At 37.9% G+C, this 25,360-nt stretch overlaps 1 protein-coding gene across 1 annotated transcript in view; it reads left to right on the top strand.

Moving 5' to 3' along the window:
* Positions 1–25,360, top strand: part of LOC124711487 (AP-1 complex subunit beta-1) — a 54,211-nt gene that overhangs the window by 23,994 nt on the left and 4,857 nt on the right. Inside the window, exons 12-15 of the mRNA XM_047241596.1 lie at positions 5,916–6,108; positions 12,969–13,174; positions 19,641–19,727; positions 22,095–22,224. Coding sequence (XP_047097552.1) covers positions 5,916–6,108; positions 12,969–13,174; positions 19,641–19,727; positions 22,095–22,224 — 616 coding nt within the window. The remainder of the gene's footprint in view (positions 1–5,915; positions 6,109–12,968; positions 13,175–19,640; positions 19,728–22,094; positions 22,225–25,360) is intronic.

The following is a 25,360-nucleotide window of genomic DNA, read 5'->3' as shown; positions in this document are numbered from 1 at the left end:
ATCCATTATTATTTTCACTTTGCGTTATTTGTCTCCAGTGACATTGAACATCCAATAAATAATTTACAGGTAACAGAAATAATATTCTTGTTTTGTAATCTTCACATAACATAGGAAAAATAATTTTAACGAAACACAGTGCTCCCTCACACTTGCTTGTCTGTTTGTGGATTACTGTTTCAAAAACAGTACAACACTTACATTTAAACGAGCCAAAATTAGTGGTTTACATGAAACAGCTAAGGTGATGAACTAACAACAATAATAAAGGAGACAAAAAGCAGAAAATAAACATGAAGTCTATTCCTGTGATTCTTCCACATTTTCCTCATTTTCTAAATCTTTAGCAGCATTGAGTTCTTGATATAATGTGTGATACCAAGGAGTTAAAATACCCTTATTACATAGATCTGACATTTTTTCCTTTGCTTATGCAGAGAGGACTGTCATATCCTGGGCACAGAGTTTTGTCTTCAGGCTCTGAATTCGAAGAATTTTTTAGGCCAAGTCTTTTCTTGGTGTGAAAAACTTGAAAGTCACAATCATTGTAGGAATGCTTGAAAAACATGTCAGGCTGATCCTTCCTATATTGCATCCAAACAATCTTAAACTATTTCACTGTTTTCTCGATTCTTGGCAGTTTTCCTGTTCCGAATTATTTTCTTCTGAAGCTGGTTGAAATCTAAAATTTGAGTGTTATCCATTTGTCACTCAGTACTTGATGGAGGTCGTTCTTTCAATTGTATACCAGCCAATGGGATCAAAAACAGCCACATATTTACTTTTTCTTTCAATGCTCGCATGTGCCAATATACTTCCATTTGTCAATGTCCAGGCACAAAAAAGCATTGGTCGATAGCTAGAATGTCCAGTGTATTCACTGCATGCAAACACACAGTGCTCATATTGGCATTCCTATTCTGACCCCCATAAAACAAGGTCATCGGCTTTCCTTGTGCATGATTTTTCAAAAAATCCCAGACATGAAGCCACCTCTATGGACCTCCCCCTTTTTGCTGTTGTCTCGTCCCACATGCAGCAATCGATTTTGCATTCTCCTACATTAAGAACTATGGAGAGCTTTCTCTTATAGAATGCTGCCTTTGTATGCCCTTTAGGGCAGTGAAGCACTGCTTGAAAGTCAAATTCAGCTAGCAAAGATTCACCTTTTCTTGCATTTTGTTTATTAATGTTCTTAAATTTCCTTTCCATTTCTTTCCTTTTCAAATGCTCTTCCTGTTCCCTTTTAAAATTTTTGTCTTCATTTTCCTCAGCCAAAAGGTGTGAAAACTGTAAACATTCATCACACATAGCTTTTCATGGCGTGTGGAACTTCAGATTAAATGCCTTGGTGAATATCTCCCTATACAGCCATAATTTCTCGACTGTCTTTCCTTCCTCGTAGCATTGTTCTCGATGTAACCGATACATTATCTTAATACACATATTGGCAGGTAAATAATCTGCTGTACATTCTTTCCTCTTGTAATGAGAGGGAAGGGTAGGAAAACTCTTAATGTGTTTCCTTACAGCCTCTTTACTTTTTTCTGGTCTCCTTCTACCTGGCTGATGACTCCCTCTTCGCCCTTTCTCAATTACACAATGTTCATTTCTTTTTTAATAGTATTTTTTACAAAGGTTTCAGAAATGTCAGTCTTGAGGAAAAAGTGCATACACACTTGAACTGTATCAGATCCTTTTATTAGATAGAATTTCTTGGTCCTCTTCCTTCGTGAGTTATCAGATTTTGTCCTCCCTTTCTTCTTCTTCTTCCACTAATTTATTTAGGTACTGCCTTTATACTGCTGCACACTCATGGACATTTAGAGCAATATTTTGGCTACCAATTTCTTGCTGGAACTTCGGAATTCTTCATAGAAATATGTGCCCCTCCATGCTGTCAACAGATTTTTCTTTGATTTCTTTTCCATTTCTCTTTAACTGCTACTTTTTTTCATCTCCTTGCTTTGTTACTACTCTAGATACCATCATTGTCATCTACAATTTCCCTGTCCTGATTATGATGATTTCCTGTGCTCTAGTTGCATCCTCAGCAGTTTTTGTGACATTCTTTGTAAGGGATGTTCCATGTTCAACACTGCTGTCTGTAACAATAATGTCAGGTATTCAGAGGAAGGGAAAAGAAAATTAAGTGGAACTGCTGTAGCATCTAGTAATTGTTCATTTACTCACCAGAATCTGTAGTGTTGTCCAGTTTATAGGACGGATCATCTGTACCTGAACCAATGTATGTCCGGAGCATCTCCACATCACGTTCTTCCTCAGCTATAAATATAAACAGTAGTGGTGGTGGTGGTGGTGGTGACAGCAGTAATAGCAATAATAATAATAATAATAATAATAATAATAATTACTATTATAGTACTAGCTACTGAAATATATACACTGAGAATTAGTTTCTAATACTTACAAGATTCCATTAAATTCTGTTCCTTGTCCAGGCACATTTTCACCATCCTCCTTCCTCTGGGCTCCATAGCGCTCCTACTTGCTTGTAAACTCATTCAAAACTGAAACAATATATATCTTCCTTGCCAGGAAGTCGCATTTCATTATTGTCACAGAGCAACGGCGACAATGTGTCCAAAGAGCAATAGTGGGAAAAGTAAATTCTAACAGTTCTGTTAGGATCAGAGAAATGTAAGAGATGTCTCGTTTCACTAGTTAACACTACGTCATGTGGTCTAAAAGCGAATCAGCTCTTCTGTCTGTCTAATCCTTGCTATTTTTAGGAAAATGTAGGTACATTGACAACTAAAACGGAAGACACAGAAGATAGTTACACTTGTTTTGATCGTAAATTAGGTCTTGAGTCCGTGTACCTTATGCTACTAACAACTCAAAAGTGGCAAAAACATAGTTACGTGTGACTGATACTAAATGGGCGACTGTATTAATCTTTCATTAATATTTCTGATAGGTAATGCTGATGTAAAAACTAGCATATTATTTCTTCAAATATTCTTGGTATATTAGCTGCTTCGTAAAATTTACCATTTGTTCAGTCATATTGTATACTTTCTTGATAGTTCCATTTTTGGTTACAGTTCTTATATGAACCATCTGAAAATGAAGTAAAATTGTTTGAAATTCAGCCATCCATTTCTTAACTGTTAAAACCTTCACAAATTCAAATGAATTTTAGGTGACAGTTAACTGTCCCAAACAGAGAACTGTATGTTGGCTTTGTATTCTAGTTTATCCATTTGAAATAAAAATTACAGTTTTTAAAGAGCTGTACAAGTAACTGTTCTATAGATAAACTGACACTCAAATTATTATGTAACTTGTCAAAATGCAAAAATAATTTTTTCACTAATGCCATGTCTGCCCTTGCAATAAATTTTGATCTTGCTCACATGTAATTTAGTTCTTACCTTACATTAAGTAATTCTATGGAATGATTGGTGTGTCACACGTTGCTCGTATACTTATACAATTTTAAACGTACCTGAAGTAGTGATAATGTTGTATTCTACAGATTTTAGCCTTAAAAGAAAAGAAAGGGAAGGATGTAGGGAACAGCAGTAAGGTTTATGAACATCCTTCAGAGAGTGGTTTTCTGCAACTTTTAAAGGAATTACCATGAACAGTTTTGCATTTCATAGTTTCTTCTGTATCTACATCCAAAGCAAATATTGTAGTGTGCAAAAATTTTCAATCTCTTTGATGAGTTATACAGGAGGCTACCACCCTAAGACCTCATGACATGGACCCTGGATGTCCCAGCACAACTTAAGTTCTCAGCATTTAGTCTTAAGATGCAGAGTAGTATCTAAGTGCTGTAAGATTAGGAATATTGTTTGTTCATTCTCAGAGACAAAGCACCAGGGAGTGTATACTTTAAGATTCAGATCAACACTGTTTGTCAGACCTGACCAATGGCTGCTTTTCAGCCAGCAGCCTAGTATCCAGACTGAAACCTAAATATTGTAAAGGTGGTTTGTATATAAATTTTACTAGAATTACCCATGAATTGTGGGGGCTGTGGATAGTGGAAAAGTGAATGTGAGAAGAGCTAGATAGCATGTTTCTGCTTCGGCATTCCAGCTGTGGCCGGTGAGATATCAGTGATGTACTGAAGTAGACAGTCTCAGAAAGCTGGGTGTGTAGAGCATTTCATGTGAATGTGGCATGTCTTACATGTGGACAGACTCTCAGAACAGACGGGGAAAGATGCAGGGAGCATAGCCAACACACACGACTAGAACAGCCATGCAAATCAGCTGTCGCCAAGTACTCCCTCGAATATTATGCATATTTTTTCCCAAATTTAAGGACAAACAAACTTGTGTGCACTGATTAATTGTAATAAACTAGGTACTGCTCCACCTCCAACAAAAGATACCAATATATTATATAACAGCATCGCAACCTCAGTATGTGACATGTCAGTAGCACATTACAAGTTAAGTATTAACCAGATGTTAATTATTCTACAAGCTACTGTTACCACTCATACACAGCTAAATAAAAAATTATTGAAGCAGAGAACATTGGAAACTGCGTAGCGGGAAGAAAGTACGATATGAGCAAGTGCTGTCTGAACTGTGATCACTGGTCATTTAATGGCCAAAAAGCAAAGCACTGAGAGTTTAAAAAAAGGCTCTGTGATTATGTAGATCAGAAGTGATGATATATATGTGAGGTGACTAGTGAAATGTACCAGCTCAAAGCATTAGCTTTTGCCAAAGAACTACGCATCACCAGTTTCAAAGCTAACCAAGGCTAGCTATCAAGATTTTCAGTCAAAATGTGTTAGGTTTCCTGAGGTAAACTACCATCAGTTGATGGCTTCCAGATGATTAAGAGGAAACAGTAGTGACTTTTCATCTCTGTGATGATTTGTGTATTGAACATTCCTACATACTATTGCAAATTGCTAACGTGGATCAAAGACCAGTCTATTTTGAGATGTCGCTTGACAATATTGTGAGCAAGAAAGGGGAATAAAGTGTCATATACAAATTGGCGGCAATGAGAAGCAAAGGTGTACAGTGGTATATGTAACTGGCAATACAGTCATTGTTAGAAAAAATCTTTTGTAAATAAAACCAAATTGAAGCCAATACATGACTCCCTCCCTCCCTTAAAATTATGTTGTGAAAATTATTCGATGGTGTGGATTATTTATTTATATACAGTAATCATGAAATGAAAGGAAATTAGACCAGTATTGTGATGCAAATACCAAGTTTTTGAGGCAGACTAATTACGGAGTCTATTGAAATAAAGCTTTCAGAAAAATCTCATAAACGGAGACTGAGGTTTCATTTTAAATAACGTTTAATCTGGCTCATAATTTATTAAAGTGGTGTCGGTTGTCACATCCACCAGAGTTGGAAAATACTGAGAGAATTTGTTTCACAAGTGTGAGCTGTGAAAAACGAGCATAGAGGGTGCGGGTAATCGAAGTCTGCTATAAACAGTGGCACGAGACCAGTAATAATAAAGTATGTTTAGAGCCCAGGTGTGAGTACAGATAACAGCAAAATTTGCAGTGCTAAAGTCTGTGTTGGTTGTCAAAATATTGTGCAGAAAATGGAAGCAACAGAACACCTGGATGTACTCTACTACTCACTCACTCACTCTGAGAAAACCAGATCAATTACATTAGACTCTGTTTATAGTGTTTTGTTTTCAAAGGTATTTGAACAGGAGAAGCTTAGTTTCTATGTTAAACAGCTGTCTCTCCATATCCATGTCCATTTGTTTGAAATATACAGCTTGGTTTTGCATTCACTTATTTGTTTTAGGGTATGACACATTTGATTAGTACCATTTTACAGGCATATTAATGTGCCATTGCTTTGCCTGATTGACTTGGCAGACATCCAGTTTGTCTTGTGACATTGAAGTTGTCGTTAACAAGTATTTCCATGCAATCTGTTTAGAGCTGGTTCGAATGAGAATGTCCTGGAAGTGGCAGCTACGGAGCAGCCTGCTGTCATTCCATCTCAGGATTCACTGATTGGAGACTTGCTCAGTATGGACATCAGTGCTCCAACAATACCAGCACAGACAACTACAAATGTGTTTACAGCACCACCATCAGTTGATTTGCTGGGTGGTGGACTGGACAGTTTGGTAAGCATTCAAAAAATGTTGATAGTATTCGTTGTTGTAATAGTAACTACAAATGTAACGGAAAAGTCAGTGGCTAGGGAATTGTATAAGAAAAGTTGAATGCCACGATGGAAATGTATTGGCCTCTAAAGGATCAAAATTCTCAAGTTTTAATGTATACAAAGAGAAACTTTTTACTGTTATTTGTTTAATTTTGTTAGAATTCTCAATTATTAATGTAAATTTAAAAGTTCAGTTTTCGGAGAAGAATTTTGAGTTATCTAAACAGTAGTCTTGTTTTCAAAAATATATTTGATGTATATTAACTCATATCAGATACGAATGGGAGGACCATTGCTTTTGCTGGGTGGCATTTGTTAGGAGTAGTGGTACCATTGCAGATATTTGTATCAATTCAAAGACCAAAGTTATTACCTGGTGGATGTGAGGTTCTGGCAGTCCATTCAGGTACAATTGAATTTTGCAATGTAGATTGTTAAGACACTGAGAACTCTTCCTCCTTGACCACATTGTGGAAGGAAAGCTAAATCAAACGATCTGCATAAACTTTATCCCATCAGTTCGTATTTTGTACCTGAACTGGTGGAGGAGACGGTCTACTAAACCACTGTTCTATGCAGAGAATACTGAAAGTGTATTTGGAGAAATCTCACCTCTCAGTAAATAATGAAATGTTTCCATTTTAATTAAAATAGCAAATATTGCTTAGTCATAAGCATTATTCTTGTAGCTAATATATCATGAGGTACATGTTACTGTAACACCTCATCAGAGCCTCAACATAGTACAAGGGTTAATTTTCCACAAAGGTTTAATGCTGCAGACAGATGAGAATTTGTGCAAAAACTTGGAGAAATGAGAATCTGACTTCACATTAGGCACGTGTCGAGGTCCTTCAGACAAAAAGGTTGACACTAGAGCATTCATCCACGCTTTTGAGAGGGGATTTGTTTCCTGAGAAAGTCAAAATCATTGTCTGCCCGTGTGATGTGAGGCTGATTGCACATCCTGTTGCAGTGCTTTATATGCCAGTGCCTCATATACCCTCCCATTGTATGAAAAATGCAATTTGTAGAGACTATGGTGGGCCACTTCGTGAAAACTCCCCATGTGAGCAACTGCCTTTTTGTGTGAATTACAGAGGCAGTCACTATCCTTGAGTCCCAAAGTGTGCTATCCTTGTTAAGGAATGTAACATCCAGAAAATTTAGGTCTCAAATTGCCTCTCATCTTTAGAAGTATGATAGCGGATATTCATCCCTGGTACTGCCGACTTTAGCCAGCAAAATGGCCAGGTCATTGGCAGTACCTCAAGTACGTACTTCATCCATTCCCTCAATGTTAACCTCTGGTAGTCATGCAAGTCAATTAAACCAAGGGGGATGAATGCCCTCTTATACGGTTCTACATCTACGTTTATACTCCGCAAGCCACCCAACAGTGTGTTGCGGAGGGCACTTTATGTGCCACTGTCATTACCTCCCTTTCCTGTTCCAGTCGCATATGGTTTGCGGGAAGGACGACTGCCGGAAAGCCTCCGTGCACACTCGAATCTCTCTAATTTTAAACTCGTGATCTCCTCGGGCAGTGTAAGTAGGGGGAAGCAATATATTTGATATCTCATCCAGAAACGCACCCTTTCAAAACCTGAACAGCGAGCTACACCGCGATGCAGAGCACCTCTCTTGCATTGTCTGCACTTGAATTTGTTAAACATCTCTGTAACACTATCACGCTTGCCAAATAACCCTGTGTTGAAACGCGCCTCTCTTCTTTGGATCTTCTCTATCTCCTCTGTCAACCTGACCTGGTACGGATCCCACACTGATGAGCAGTACTCAAGTATAGGTGAAACGAGTGTTTTGTAAGCCACCTCCTTTGTTGATGGACTACATTTTCTAAGGACTCTCCCAATGAATCTCAATCTGGCACACGCCTTACCAACAATTAGTTTTATATGATCATTCCACTTCAAATCATTCGGTACGCATACTCCCAGTGTTTGTTTTGCTATCATATAATCGTACAGTAAAGGATCCTTCTTTCTATGTATTCACAATACATTACATTTTTCTATGTTAAGGGTCAGTTGCCACTCCCTGCACCTAGTGCCTATCCGCTGCAGATCTTCCTGCATTTCGCTGCAATTTTCTAATGCTGCAACTTCTCTGTGTACTACAGCCTCATCCGCGAAAAGCCGCATGGAACTTCTGACACTATCTATTAGGTCATTTATATATATTGTGTAAAGCAATGGTCCCGTAACACTCCCCTGTGGCACACCAGAGATTACTTTAACGTCTGTAGACTTCTCTCCATTGAGAGCAACATGCTGTGTTCCTGCATCATCAGCAGCAGCAGCAGTTAAAGGACCTGATTTTTTGCACCAATCTAGAGAAGCATCCTCTTTCTCCCCAGTCTACCATTGCCAGAGCTCAAGGGCTGTCCACTCCTCTTCACTCTTGGTGTAATTCCAACCCCCTAAAGTAAGAGAAAAAGAAGGAAAGGGGGGGGGGGGGGGGGGTAGAAGGCTGCTTTGGTGACCCTGGAGGTGCCAGATTTCCAATGACGTCGGACTTCAAATCTGTCATCATTGTTGTTGCACCCCAACCAATGACAATGATCCTAGTGCATGACTTAGCCTCTTGCCCCATTTAAACCTAACCAGGACACGCTTGGAAAAGTTAAGTGGACTGTAATGGATATTACTGCAACAGCTGATGTCCTTCTGATCTGTGATCTGTGTTGTCCTAAAAAGAAATGTATTAAACTGATGACCATTCTTCAACTCTTTAATGTCAGTGTGTATTCTGTCATAAGTGAACTGCAGCTGAGGGGGCCATTTGGAGGGGCCTGTATATTGGTTTGTGCAGATGTCAGTGATTGCATTCTCCTCCGTACCACATTGGAAGGAATAGCAGTAGGATTGCAAACAATCTCAACAGTTACTATTGGCAATATTTATTTATTTAGCCATGGGTTGGACACTAAAGTATGTTGATATGGCCTCCTGATTAACCCCACTTCTTGTCACTACCACCTGATGAATCAGTTGTTACGTTGGGCCTTCTAAAGGGCCAGCTGGCAATTGTTTGTTGTATACCTCTGCTCTCACACCTTTGTCCTGTCTCCATTAGATTGCATCAACAGTGTTGTGTGTGTCTTCTCTGATGCAATCTCATGTGCTACTGAAACTTCTGAGTTTTTGACAAACTGCCTATTGGATTCTGTCTTGGGTTCTTCGGCCGAAGTTCATCTAATGACTTTACTGACATTTCGCCAGCTTGAGTGGCTGGCATTGTCAAAGCTTCATCCTCCATTGCCGGTGGTGAACTGGAGCCGAGCTCGCAGCTGCAGACTGTATGTACTTGGTGCACCAACTTCCGAGGGCTTCTCTGCGATCGTTCCTGGTGCGGTTCTCCTCTTGCTACCTGCAACAGTCGTTCGCTGCAGTATGGGAAGCCAGGATCCGTTTACCTTAAGGCTTTCCTCTTTCTTGTTGAATCTGTTTGCGTGTTTTTGCATTTCTACAGCTTCTCTGAACAAGCACGTGTGATAGTGCTTCTCTACAGCCAGAACTTCCGTGTTGGCGAATATTATTATGTGGCCGGTCTCATTCAGTGCGTGCTCTGCCATGGCAGATTTCTCCACCTGCCCGAAACTGCAATGTCACTTACGTTCTTTGATCCTGGTGTTGATTAATCGTCCAATCATTCCGACAAAAAATTTTCTGCATGTGCATGGTATACGGTATATTCCCGACATTGCAAGTGGGTCCCTTTTCTCCTTTGCCGATCTAAGACACTCTCTTCCTTGTAAGTTTGAAAATCATCTTTACACCATGTTTGTGCAATATACGGCCGATTCTGTCGGTCACTCTGGGAATGTATGGCAGAAAGGTCGTACCCAACATTTCTTTTTCTGATTCCTTACTTCGAGTGTTTGGCTCTGTTACGCTTCTAATATAATTTGTGAAGTACCCATTGCTCCTCAGAACATTTTCCAGTTGATGCATTTTGCATCTGAGGTGCTGCGGCTCACATATTTGTCCTGCTTGCGTTACAAGTGTATTAATCCTGCCTCTTTTTCTGGCTCGTGTGGTGGTTTGATAGTTTGAGCAGGTATCGGTCCATGTGTGTTGGTTTTTGATACACGCTGTGTCCCAGGCTTTTGCCATCCCTTGTGACCAGCACATCTAGAAATGGCAGTTTTTTGTCCTTTTCTACTTCCATGGTAAATTTTATGTTTCCATGGAGGCTGTTCAAGTGTCTTAGGAAGTCACCGAGCTGTTCTTCACCATGGTTCCACACAACGAAAGTATCATCGACGTATCTGTACCACATCTTATGTTTGCAAGTCGCCAAGTCCAGTGTCCGTGCTTCGAATTGTTCCATGAAGAAGTTGGCTACCACTAAACTAAGAGGAGTACCCATGGCGACGCCTTCCAGTTGTTCATAGAAATCGCCATTCCACATGAAATAGCTCTTGGTGAGGCATGCATGGAAGAGCTATGTGATGTCTTGCGGGAAAATGGAACCGATGTGCTCCAGAGTGGCACTTTCGTAAACAAATCAACAACATCAAAGCTGACCGTTGCAGCAAGACAGATGGTGTTGATCAGTTATTAGTTAGAAGTGATGGTGCCACCTGCTGTAGGTGTGGCCTGAATGGGGATAGTTTCTGTTGTTCTGTTGGGCACTGACACAGCAAAGTGTGTTCAGCATCCTACTGATAATTTGTCCCAAAAAAATCGTGTTGCAACACTCAGGATGATTCAGGATCAATTAAGGTGTCATTATGACCATACTAAAAGTATATTTTGAGTAATGCCATCTATCATATCACTGATAGGTGTCTTGCTCGTAAAATCCATCTAAAGCACTGTTACATGCTGTGAAGTTGATATTTACTTCGTTGGTTTTGGTTACTCATAAAATATGAGAACAAGTTCAGTATGATGAAACTAGTCACGTACATTTGCATGTACACAATTACTCAATTCACAGTTACGTGCCTGTCAGAGGGTTCATTGAACCACCCTCAAACTATTTCTCTACCATTTCACTCTTGAATGGCGTGCAGAAGGAAAGAGCACGTTAATCTTTCTGTGTGAACTCTTAGTTTGTTCATTAGACAACTATTTCTCCCTATGTAGGTGGGTACCAACAAAATATTTTTGCAGTCAGAGGCGAAAGTTGGTGATTGTAATTTCACGGAGATCTGCCTGAATAAAAAATGCTTTTGTTTTAATTTACAAATGATAGAGCAATCAGTTGTCCTTTATTGCAGGTCTTATTCAGAAAATCTAGATTTTTATTATTGTGTCTAGCCATTGTCAGTGCACTATTTCATAGTATCAATGCATGCCAGTCTCCTGCTGTTTGGGCATTTGTTACAGTTCTTTCTTTTAATGATTGCCACCCCAGCTTATGTATCATGTCTGTGGAACTCACTCCCCTATTTTGCGATAATAGAAAACGAGCTGCCTCGCTTAGACAGTGACGGTATATATATGATGACAGAAATAAGATTGTTTAACAAAGAAATTTGTCAAACAGCCATTCAAATTGAGGACTTATTTTATTTTTGCTGCAAGTTTCAGCGATTCAGTATGCCATCTTCAGGACTTATAATGCAGCTCTCAAAAATTAACAATATTGGCATACTGGGACCATCTGTTTCTGGATTTCGTGATTAAAGTGCTTCCTTCGAAGATTAGTCTGAAACTCATATGGCATATTGAATAGTTGGAAATAGTAGAAAAAATAAAACAGTATAACTTATCAATTTACGAGTATATTATGCCTCTTGAAATAAATGTTTCATGATTCTAAATTATTCAAAATTTTAAATACTGACTGAATTAAGTAGTGAGTGGTGGTTTTTGTTCCCCAAAAAATACAGCAATAAAATTACTTAAAGATAACTCCAAATATGTTCTCAAAAAGTTAGGAGTGTCTGCTTGCCAATCAGAGATTACAATAACTACCTTGCCGCGTCTTAGCTCACGAGGTTTTTTCCTTATATGATATTGAAGTTATGGCATTTACCTGTATCTTCTAATTGTCAAGACTTCCAGTAAAACTAATTGTGTGTTAATAACCAGGAAAAACTATAAACAATCGATCTATAACTTTAAATGAGATTTTGCATACATAACACTTTCACATATTCCTGTACTTACAGTGTAACAGTGAAAACAATCAATCATTGGTAAAAAAAATTTAATTGGGTAGGTAAAAAATCTAATCACCAAGTGGGCAGAACACACACATTTCTTCTCATCCTGTACGCAAGTCTCCACTGACCCCCAGATCTGGGTGACTTTCCTGAAATCTACCTGCTTTCCTAGACCTCTCCATTAATGTGTGTATTTAATTACAGTATATTGCATGTGCACCCACCTCAGATGTGGAATGGGGGAGGGGGGGCTTATTCTTGGGAGCAGGAAATGTAACCAGTGCGTTAAGCTGCAATTTGCTATGTCCCAACAGGTAAGGTTGCTTTACAGTAATATTGCTTAAGAAAGAAGTCTTTCTGTGTTACCACCTGTTTGCTTGCATATTCAGATAGGTGCTGTTGTGCCTGCTGAAACAGTTATCACTGTTAACCTTGGCTACTCCATTAAGGACACATAGTAAACTGTAGTATGAACAGTTGGTCTTGTATAATGAAAATAGGTGATGAATTATTATGTAGCTATGACCTACATCTGCCGCATCAGTGTAGTGTATTACACAATAGTTGTGCCTTATTTAAAAACAATATTCCTTAGTATACAAAAAGTAAATATCCTCCCAAAGACTCAACTTTACTTTTTTTCATTATTAATTGACTGAAGGACCTTTTTTTTTTTCCAGTTGGGTGGTGATGTTACCAATAATGCCGCTCCTGCGGCTGCCACTGCTGCTGCAACTGCTGCTCCAGTTTCTCAATCAACAACTGGTCTCCTTGGTGACATATTTGGTTTTGCCTCTGCACCAGTTATGTACTCACCTCCCAAAGCTAACTGGCTACCAGCAGAAAAGGGCAAGGGACTTGACATTTGGGGAACATTTTCACGCAGGTGATTATCTATCTCAGAATACATGTGTGCAACGTGTGCTTTGATGCTTTATTAATCAGTAGTTGTGTAATTGTGCTGTATTTTTAGCTACCATTTACGGTGTCCACATATCAGTGTACTATCAGAAAAGTTATAAGCATTAGACACAAATAACATGAAGTGTTAGTGTTTAAAATGATTTTTATGAATGTTGTAGAAATATTGTTTGATAACCATGCACCGTATCATAGTCTTCACTGCACTTTGGTTCTGAATTTGAAGAAGTCTGGAAAGTTCGTACAAATAATTTTTCTCCCAACATGTGTGATCAAGTAATACTGAAACTCAGTTAAATTGTAATCAGGTAATTAATATATTCCACATTGATAACTTTAGAAACCTTTGTGCAGTGAAATTTGTTTGAAGAGTGATGGCAGAACTGGTTCATTAGTAACAACTGACAATCTGAGCCTTGGAATCACTTGTGCATTCATTGTAAGCATGAAAGGTGTACATGATGAACAGGAAATTGTTCTTCGAACAGGGCTTGTTTGCTTCATAGATGTGATGGAACCTTCATGGAAATTGCATCGCACCGTAAGTCAACCTTTTGTTGAAAAGTTCCTGCATACACAGCCACCAGGTAGGCAAGCTACCTACAAATTAAATCAAAGGTTTGAGGTGACTGTCCAAAATTAGTAACTACCGAAGAAAATCTGCAACATGCACAGGTCTTGATTAAATTTCCCAAGAAATCTGCAAGAAGAGCTTCAAACGAGCTGTAGTTCCTATAAAGTAGAAGGAGAAAGTTAAAAATACTATATCTGAAGCCCCCATAAAGATAAATTACTACCTACCCTAAACAGGAATGATCTTTAACGAAGACATGAATTCTTTGAGCTGTATGTGATCTGCAGTGAAAGTGATCATAACTTTTACAAAACAGTCCCGTAGTCTGAAGCAGGTTTTTAATTAAATGGAAGAATTAATAAATACAGTTCTGTGTATTGGTCTTTTGAAAATTCAGGACTTGTTATTGAGGAGAAGTTAAATGTTCCCAAAGCTAGTTCGGGCTGGTATATGGAGTAAAGAAGTGATAGGCCCTAATTTGTTTGATGGGACAATGACTGCAGACATGTATCTTAAAATGTTCCGCCAGAGGCTGTGCATTATGAAGAGGTGCTTGATCGTGTTGAAAGATGCAATTGCCATCCCCGAATTACTCTTCAACAGTGGGAAGCAGGAAGATGCTTAAAACACCAATGTATACCTGTGCTGTGATAGCGCCGTGCAAAACAAGGGATGCAAGCCCCCTCCATGAAAAACACGACCACACCATAACACCACCGCCTCCAAATTTTACTGTTGGCACTACACACGCTGGCAGATGACGTTCAGCGAGCATTCGTCATACCCACACCCTGACATCGGTTTGCCACTTTGTGTACCGTGATTCGTCATTCCACAAGTTTTTCCACTGTTCAGTTGTCCAATATTTATGCTTCTTACACCAAGCATGTCGTCCTTTGGCATTTACTGGCGTTGTGTGGCTTATGAGCAGCCGCTCAACCATGAAATACAAGTTTTCTCATCTTCTGCCTAACTGTCATAGTACTTGCAGTGGATCCTGAAGCAATCTGGAATTCCTGTGTGATGGTCTGGATAGATGTCTGCCAATTACACATTACGACCCTCTTAAACTGTCAGCAATCTGTCAACAGACGAGGTTGGCCTGTAAGCCTTTGTGCTGTACGTCTCCTTTCACCTTTCCACTTCACTTTCACATTCTAAACAGTGGACATACAAATGTTTAGGTGTGTGGAAATCTCGGGTACAGATGTATGACACAAGTTACACCCAATCTCCTGACCATGTTCGAAGTCCGTAAGTTCCGCGAAGTGCCCCATTCTGCTCTCTCACGATGTCTGACTACTGAGGTCACTGATATGGAGTACCTGGCAGTAGGTGGCAGCACAATGCACATAATATGAAAAACATATGTTTTTGGGGGTGTCTTGATGCTTTTGATCACATAGTGTACATAAATCAGTGTTTAAATGATCGGTTAAATATCTAGATCACAATGGAGGACACTGAACCATTTCAGTGGAACAAATTACTTTGTAAAAACCATTAAAGCTACAAAACACTGTACTACATTTTCAGTTAATAGACTTTTGTCACACTCCATATTTTAGATATCAGTGATGAAGCAGTTGTACATAGATAGACCTGTTCTGGTTTTAAAGTTGACTTCAATTGTAGGAAATTTGGAAGTGCTGGCATGGAATAAAAAAAAATACAGTAAAAAGTGCATATCAAGGAATACATTACAAAATGTAATGAAACCTGAGCCCTTCTAGACAACTGAATGCCTAGCACTGAATTAGACAAACTAGAAATATTAGAGAGAAAAATTGTGAAGAAAAGTTCAGGTCCCTTAAGCAGCACATAAGCCTGTGAATTGAGAAACTATGTTGAAATATAAAATTTTCCAGTGGTCCCCCATGAACCTCTTGGGTAAAATATTCCGGAGGTAAAATAGTCCCCCATTCGGATCTCCGGGCGGGGACTACTCAGGACGACGTCGTTATCAGGAGAAAGAAAACTGGCGTTCTACGGATTGGAGCGTGGAATGTCATATCCCTTAATAGGTTAGAAAATTTAAAAGGGAAATGGATAGGTTGAAGTTAGATATAGTGGGAATTAGTGAAGTTCAGTGGCAGGAGGAACAAGACTTCCTGTCAGGTGAATACAGGGTTATAAATACAAAATCAAATAGGGGTAATGCAGGAGTAGGTTTAATAATGAATAAAAAAATAGTAAATGCATTTTGTGGCCAAGATAGACACGAAGCCCATGCCTACTACAGTAGTAGAAGTTTATATGCCAACTAGCTCTGCAGATGATGATGAAATTGATGAAATGTATGATGAGATAAAAGAAATTATTCAGGTAGTGAAGGGAGATGAAAATTTAAGTCATGGGTGGCTGGAATTAGAGTAGGAAAAGGGAGAGAAGGAAACATAGTGGGTGAATATGGATTGGGAGAGAGAAATGAAAGAAGAAGCCGTCTGGTAGAATTTTGCACAGAGCATAACTTAATCATAGCTAACACATGGTTCAAGAATCATAAAAGAAGGTTGTATACATGGAAGAAGCCTGGAGATACTGACAGGTTTCAGATAGATTATATAATGGTAAGACAAACATTTAGGAACCAGGTTTTAAATTGTAAGTCATTTCCAGGGGCAGATGTGGACTCCGACCACAATCTATTGGTTATGAGCTGTAGATTAAAACTGAAGAAACTGCAAAAAGGCGGGAATTTAAAGAGATGGGGGCCTGGATAAACTGACTAAACCAGAGGTTGTACAGTGTCTCATGGAGAGCATAAGGGAACAATTGACAGGAATGGGGGAAAGACAGTAGAAGAAGAATGGGTAGGTCTGAGGGATGAAGTAGTGAAGGCAGCAGAGGATCAAGTAGGTAAAAAGGTGAGGGTTAGTAGAAATCCTTCAATAACAGAAGAAATATTGAATTTAATTGATGAAAGGAGAAAATATAAAAATGCAGTAAATGAAGCAGGCAAAAAGGAATACAAACGTCTCAAAAATGAGATTGACAGGAAGTGCAAAATGGCAAAGTAGGCATGGCTAGAGGACAAATGTAAGGATGTAGAGGCTTATCTCACTAGGGTTAAGATAGATACTGCCTACAGGAAAATTAAAGAGATCTTTGGAGAAAAGAGAACCACTTATATGAACATCAAGAGCTAAGATGGAAACCCAGTTCTAAGCAAAGAAGGGAAAGCAGAAAGGTGGAAGGAGTATATAGAGGGTCTATACAAGGGCGATGTACTTGAGGACAATATTATGGAAGAGGATGTAGATGAAGATGAAATGGGAGATACGATACTGCGTGAAGAGCTTGACAGAGCACTGAAAGATCCAAGTTGAAACAAGGCCCCGGGAGTAGACAACATTCCATTAGAACTACTGATGGCCTTGGGAGAGCCAGTCATGACAAAACTCTACCATCTGGTGAGCGAGATGTATGAGACAGGCGAAATACCCTCAGACTTCAAGAAGAATATAATAATTCCAATCCCAAAGAAAGCAGGTGTTGATAGATGTGAAAATTACCGAACTATCAGTTTAATAAGCCACAGCTGCGAAATACTAACACGAATTATTTACAGACGAATGGAAAAACTGGTAGAAGCCAACCACGGGGAAGATCAGTTTGGATTCTGTAGAAATATTGGAACATGTGAGGCAATACTGACCTTACTTATCTTAGAAGAAACATTATGGAAAGGCAAACCTATGTTTCTAGCATTTGTAGACTTAGAGAAAGCTTTTGACAATGTCGACTGGAATACTCTCTTTCAAGTTCTGAAGGTGGCAGGGGTAAAATACAGGGAGCAAAAGGCTATTTACAATTTGTACAGAAACCAGATGGCAGTTATAAGAGTCGAGGGGCATGAAAGGGAAGCAGCGGTTGGGAAGGGAGCGAGACAGGGTTGTAGCCTGTCCTCGATGTTATTTAATCTGTATATTGAGCAAGCAGTAAAGGAAACAAAAGAAAAATTCGGTGTAGGTATTAAAGTCCATGGAGAAGAAATAAAAACTTTGAGGTTCGCCGATGACATTGTAATTCTGTCAGAAACAGCAAGACTTGGAAGAGCTGTTGAACGGAATGGACAGTGTCTTGAAAGGAGGATATAAGATGATCATAAACAAAAGCAAAACGAGGATAATGGAATGTAGTCAAATTAAGTTGGGTGATGCTGAGGGTATTAGATTATGAAATGAGACACTTAAAGTAGTAAAGGAGTTTTGCTATTTGGGGAGCAAAATAACTGATGCTGGTCAAAGTAGAGAGGATATAAAATGTAGACTGGCAATGGCAAGGAAAGCGTTTCTGAAGAAGAGAAATTTGTTAACATCGAGTATAGATTTAAGTGTCAGGAAGTCGTTTCTGAAAGTATTTATATGGAGTGTAGCCGTGTATGGAAGTGAAACATGGACGATAAATAGTTTGGACAAGAAGAGAATAGAAGCTTTCGAAATATGGTGCTACAGAAGAATGCTGAAGATTAGATGGTAGATGGGTAGATCACATAACTAATGAGGAGGTATTGAATAGAATTGGGGAGAAGAGGAGTTTGTGGCACAACTGGACAAGAAGGGACTGGTTGATAGGACATGTTCTGAAGCATCAAGGGATCACAAATTTAGCATTGGAGGGCAGTGTGGAGGATAAAAATCGTAGAGGGAGACCAAGAGATGAATACACTAAGCAGATTCAGAAGGATGTAGGTTGCAGTAAGTTCTGGGAGATGAAGCAGCTTGCACAGGATAGAGTAGCATGGAGAGCTGCATCAAACCAGTGTCAGGACTGAAGACGACAACAACAACAACAACAACAGTGTTCAGAAAATATAGAAAGAATAAGATGACAAGGAAAACATTGATATTTTTTGGACATTTATGTAGGACGAATGACAGTAAGCTAAAAACACAAATCTTAAAGTATATCTCGGAAAAGAAATTACCTAGGAGCAGGATCTATGAAGTTAAAAGATGATTTAGAAATATAGAAGATAAAGGTAGCAGGAGAAAGTTTTCTGCAGGAAAATATTAGTCAGAAGGTTTGAAAGGCAGGAGCAATAAAAGTAGGCAGGAAGTGGTCTTCAAAAAAATAAAAAAAAAGGAACCCATGGTGAAAAGATCACAATATATAGGAAAAAAGAGAAGAAAATTAAAATAGTCACGTGGTCCCTAGTTGGCTAAAATGGAAGGGCAATTTGTCCACTGGTTAATATTGACAGGTTCTCATTACAGCGAGAGTCCTACTTCTGTTGACAGTACAGTACTGTGCGAGATAGTTTGTTCCGTTCTCGTGTAGAGCTCCATCTTGTAAGATTGGCTTCAACTTTTTGGTACCATTCAACACCCCTACACCCTTTCCCCACCCTTTTTGTAGATCGTAAAGGAAGCTGCACATGCAGACAGTGAATGGAGAAGATTTATAGTTAGACATATTGTAGTGTATAATAGTTCCATGACTTTTAAATTACTTAAGTCAGTTGATTTGGGGTGGGGGAGGGGACCAAACAGCGAGGTCTTCGGTCCCATCAGACTAAGGAAGGAGGGGGAAGGAAATCGGTCTTGCCCTTTTAAAGGAACCATTCTGGCATGGCCGGATGTGGGTTTGAACTGTTGTCCTCCCAAAATTACTTAGGAGTATCACTTTTGTACTGATCACTAGTTTAGTTCAAGTACTAAACATTGAGCATTCATACGTCTTTCAGAACAACTAGTAATGTATACAGCATCCATGAGTCACTGAAAGGTGTGCAGATAGTTACATATTGATATTTGATTGTTACACTTGACTATAAACCCCTGTTGATATACTATTAAAGATTTGCACAATGATGACAAAACATAATTAGTGACTAGTGTAAATTTCTTTTCAGAAATGGGCAGATTCAGATGGATTTTACGTTTACGAACAGAGCCATGCAACCAATGGCCGGTTTTGCAATTCAACTTAATAAAAACAGGTATGTGAAATCTAAATCTACTTTTTTAGTTTTTAGACAGCTTTTTTGTTTTGTTTAAATTCAGTTCTACTTATCTGTAAGATGTCAATGTTTCTAAAGGTCTGTGTTTGTTACTCTTTATATCCTAACTTTTGAAGCTTGGGTGCTGCACAGCTTCAGCACACACAAGTTATTTTGTTTACAAGTAAGGGTCGAAAAAGCTATTTGTATTCATTTTATTTATTGAAACTTTTCGGCCAGACTAGTTCTGTGCATTACTTAAAATTTTTCCACTATTTGTGGTGAATGTCTTCAACATCATCCAAATTTCTGAATTATTGTGAATGTATATGCAGCTCCTAAATATTTTAAATACAGTCAGCAATGAGATATTCTAACACTTCAGTCCCCAATCCAAACCAAGCACAAGCCATAGCAATATTGCATGTGTTCCATCGCACAGTATCTGTGTCAAGTTTTCAGTCTTCCATTAGTTTCAGGCCTACCACTGAGGGAGGTGGCACAGTAATTGACAGTGGACTTGCACATTAGTTGTCTAGTGTTGAAATCCTCATCGATCATCCAGAGTGGATTTTTTTTTTTTTTTAAGGCAAAGCTGAAATTGTTCTCTTCCGAAATAATATGGCTGTTCTCTTCCGAAATAATATGGCTGTTTTCATTCCTCATCCTTCCCTGATAAGTTTGTGGATTTTTTTCAAATGACCTCATTGACAGGATGTGGAACCCTAATCTCCCTTCCTTTGCTTCAGGCCTAAAACACGATATTTACATCTCACTCTGATCACTTGGCACTAACAGTGTAGATGAATCGTGCACAAGAACACTGTGAAGTATCCTCTGTTGTAGTCAGTGTTGCTGACATTGTGGTAAGTGCAGAGCATTCTTGTTACATATTCAAGGTAGACGTACGTTGAAGTAGATGCTGAAATTCTGATTCTGGATGAGGTATTTCCTAATTTTTATATACATTCCTCTGAAAATTTTTGACAACCGGAAATGACAGGAAAAACGATGAAATGTGCAGCTGCTGAAGGGATGGAAGGGAGCCAAATACTAGATAAGGAAACATACAGGCAACAGTAAGAAGTGAACCAAATACTAAATTCCTTTAATTCAACATTGCGAGTTGTTTGTTCTCTCCCTGTTTAGATTTTCAAGAAGTGAGATTCCAGTGATGTAAATGAGGATACAGTAAGTTAACATTCCAATTCATTTTATGAAGTACTTTTTTAAAATTATACCCATGAAATATATACTGACATACCTGTGTTTATATTGCTTTAAAAATTCACAAAAATATTGTTGCTTATAATTACATTAGAAACTGGAAGCTGCACAGATGTGTGTGTTAATTTTGAGGAAAAAGTGATTTCTAATCATGTTCTGTTCTTATCACTGTGTTTCAATAAACTAATTTCATTCGCCGTGTGAAATCATTAACACAGAAACTGCCATAAGCTCATCTGCATAGATTGTAGGATGCTGCTTGGTGCAGATACATTGATTAAATATCTAGGTGCAACATTGCAGAGCAATATGAAATGGAATCAGCATGTCAGTTTGGTAATGGGGAATGCGAATGCTTGCCTCCATTTTATTGGGAGAATTTTGGGGAAGTGTAATTAATATATAAAGGTGATGGTGTGTAGAACACTAGCATTCTTGGGTACTGCAAGAGTGTCTGTGATCCCCACCAGGTCAGATCAGAGGTGGAACCAAAGCAATTCAGAGGGGCCACCAGAATGTTTGATCAGTCTGCAAGTATTATGAAGAGGCTTTGTGAGCTCAAATGGAAATCCCTGGAAGATGATGTTCTTTTTGTATGAGATTGAGGAAATTCACAGAACTGGCATTTGTGGCTGATTTCAGAACAATTCTAATGCTATCAACATACATTTCACTTAAGGATGAGACAAAATACATATTGTACAGGGGTTTTTAGACAGTTGTTTTTCCCCTCACTCTATTTGCGAGTGGAATATGAAAGAAAATGACTGGTAGTGGTACATGGAATCCGCCTGCTATGCACCATATGGTTGCATGTGAAGTATGTATATAAATGTAGTTGCAGTGTCTTCTTGTTGACAGTGATGTGAAATTTTGTACAGTGCAGGTCAGGAACATCTGGACCCAACGGATGGTGTCTGTGCAAGTTTGATAGTGAGCTTGAATGGAGTCAGTTGTCAGCATCACTTTTCTGTCTTGGCAACGACTTCATATGTAGATATTTACAGTTATTTTTGCTCCACATAATATTGATCAAAGTAGTTTTCCATTTTAAAGCTTTTTTTCTTGTATAATTAGTTTTGGTGTTAAATTTCTTATGTTGAGTATTTCATTGATAATGATACTTAATTTCTGTTGCAGCTTTGGGTTAACACCAAGTGCACAGTTGCAGGTGATGACTCCATTGCCACCTGGGATGTCCCATGAAAGTTCCCTTCCATTAGCTACCACAGGAGCTGTACAACGTATGGAACCATTAAATAATCTACAGGTATATGTGAAATGTGACTATTCACCTCGTAATGTGCAATTTTTGAATAATTTGATTTGATGTGTAAGAGATATGTCAAGATATTAAATAAGGAAACATTTTTAAGAGAAATACATTAGTTTACGTTATTTTATAGACATTCCTGAGATACTGCTACTAAAATGCGTACTGCAGTTTGGAGTATACAAAAATAAAATGTATAAATTCTTTGTTCTGTGACTCTGTCCTCAACGAATTCTTCAGTAGAATAATGTTTTTCAACCAGAAGAGCAAATAGTAATCTTTCCAGTGAACCAAGACCCATGTTAAAATATGTTACCCCCTTTTATTTTATTGTAAATTTTAAATGCCATGTACTTTCGTGTTGGTATAGTTTTAAGCAGTGTGTCAGGAGTTCAAAATTCTCTCTGTGGTGAGTGCTGTAGTTGTGATCAAAACAGGGTTTTTATATAAGAACAACAGTACTTCATATATGTAAAGGGAGGGAATAGACAATATTTTTAAATCTTTTAACAGTGGACAACAGGATACCCATTGTTTGGAAACACACATATTCCAAATTGTTTTCTTTTGTAATACTAAGAGTTTCATAATATTTTTTGAATTCCCCAGATCATGCCATAACGAATAACTGACTCAAAATGACAGTGAAAGTCTACCTTTCTGGTGTTAGTCTGTAGAAACTGCCAAAATAATCATTGCAGATGCTAAGCTGTTGAGTTCATTTGCTAATTAGTCAATATGTAGTTTCCAATTTAGATTTTGTCAAGATGATTAAACCCAAGAACATCACACAGTTTGCTTCTGTGAAATCCTGATCATTATAGGTTACCTTCATTTCACTCAATTCTAATAATTTAGCTTCAGATTGCATCATTTTAGTTTGTTACATTTAGTTTTAGTCCATTGTGATACAACATAGGTTCAAGCTCTTTTGGAGCATTTTTGACACTTTCTGAAATTGTCAGGTACCTCATTTTCAATTAAAACTGATGTCATGATCAAATAAAACTGTATAAACATAACTAGCAAGTGATATGTCGTCTAGAAAAAGGACAGACAGGTACCAATATCGAATTTTGTGGGGCTCCTTGGGGAAATTCTTTTACAGTTTTAGGAGTAATTGCTTGAATTTGAAGTTACAATTAGTCGTCATTTCCTATCTGTTAAGTAGATTTCATATATCTGTAATTTGCGGAGAAATAGTGAAAGGGTTCACTGAATCAGGATTTTGTCAGACCACAGAATATTCCTGTGACCTCTAATGTAGAACTCTCTTTTTAGTAAACTCTTTGATGGTGTTTACTGTGCTTTCTCCCTGTTGGAATCCAAACAGATTTTTAAAAAAATCTCATTTGTAGTAAGAAATTTTTGAATTTGTCTTGCTACAGTCTTTTCAAACACTTTGAGAGGATTGGCAGAAGGGAGATAAGGCAATAATTCCACATACCTTGAGCCAATCCCTTTTTGAACAGTGGTTTTATCTCAGCAATTTCAATATATTTGGAAAGCGTACCTGCTTGAAAGATTGATTTGTAACCACTGACAGTGTTTGTGAAATGATATTCTTGATCACAGGAAGGGTATTTCATCACATACAGGTGTGGTTTAATTTTTTAGAGAGTATTTAATTTTCAACATCCATTTGGGTGATTTTTCAAACTCTTCACAAGATGTATTTTGGTTATTTTCGGAGCCTGTGAAATTTGTTATGCCTCGACTGGCTGCCATATCTACATCTGAACTTGATACATTTAAGAAGAATTCTTTGAAACAATTTGACATCTGAACAGGATGTATCATATGATTTTGAAATTTAATTTTCAAAATCTCTTGGCTTTTGACATTGGTTGCTCATTGTGACTGAAAGACTGACCAAACACTTTTGTCTTATTTCTGTGTTTGAGGATAAATGTATTATTTGTTAGCTGCCAGTACAAACTTCCTGAAAACTGCTGTATAGACATTGCATACTCTACAAAATCAGGATTTCTGTTCAGTTTTAACTGATTATGTAGTTCTCTCTTTCTGGTACTATACATATTTATTCCTGGTGTAATCCATTGAAGTTAACTGCTCACTTTCTCTTGACAACATCTAGGAGGAAAAGATCCATTAAACATACTTGGAAAAAATTCAACAATTTGCCTAGTCTATGACACTTGAACTGTAGTGGTCTGCAGGTTAGGTAACAATATTTAATTTATTGTAGAATAAATCTCTATTATGTTTTCTTAAATTCCTTTTTATATACACGAAGCTTTGTCTGCGTTTGGGAGGTCAATAAACAGAGCTGAGTGATCCTAAGTACCTAGGTCTAGCAGTACTTATTTGCATTTTCAAATTGGTAATTAGTAATGAAGTTATCAGTAATCTGCTACAATCACTTTTTTTTTTCCTTACTTTCTTGTCGAAGTTTTTCCCAAGAGATTGTGAAATTTAGCTAAGAACACATGTGTTAAAGAACATACATAAATTGTATAAATTGCTATAATCACTGTATTCAGATAACTTCATTCTGTAGAGCAACTCTGAAACACATTCACTTCATTTAAATTATTCAAATTTTCTCTTACTTTATAACATACTGAAGAGTCAATAAGAATGCAGGAGCCTCCACAAGATCTCTTTCTCTTACAAAAGCTGCTGTCTACCTTAAGATTATTAATATTTTTTAAAACTTCTATACAGTCTTCTGTTAACCAGTATTCTTTTTGACAGATTATGATATTTACACATTCTGAAAGCAGAATTGTAAGATGATCAATTTCAGAGTATTTAGGATAAGGTAGTTCTGCTGTAAAGCCATTGATATTCCAGTGCATTCAGTGAATTGTATCCAAAGAAGCAGTTGAGTAACCCACATATCAGATTTCTTTTTATTTTGAACTGAGAGACTTAGTGTTAGATTAAAATATGAGTGAATATGTTAAGGTTAAAATTTTCAATTGATAGTTTCATAAAAGTATTTCTACAATTTAATAGAAGTACTACTTATCTATTCTCAAGTATTGACTCTTGAGGAGGTTATTTCTTTAGTGTGTTTGGAATAATTTGGCTGATTCCTTTGCCGCCAGTTCTGAAGAGGCTACAGTGGACAGCTCTGTTGGTTAAATAACATTGATGTCTATGTAAG

The sequence above is a fragment of the Schistocerca piceifrons genome, chromosome 8 (genome assembly GCF_021461385.2).
Source record: "Schistocerca piceifrons isolate TAMUIC-IGC-003096 chromosome 8, iqSchPice1.1, whole genome shotgun sequence".
In the NCBI taxonomy this organism is placed as follows: domain Eukaryota; kingdom Metazoa; phylum Arthropoda; class Insecta; order Orthoptera; family Acrididae; genus Schistocerca; species Schistocerca piceifrons.
Note: the sequence above shows the minus strand (reverse complement) of the source record. Positions and strands in the feature narration are given on the sequence as shown.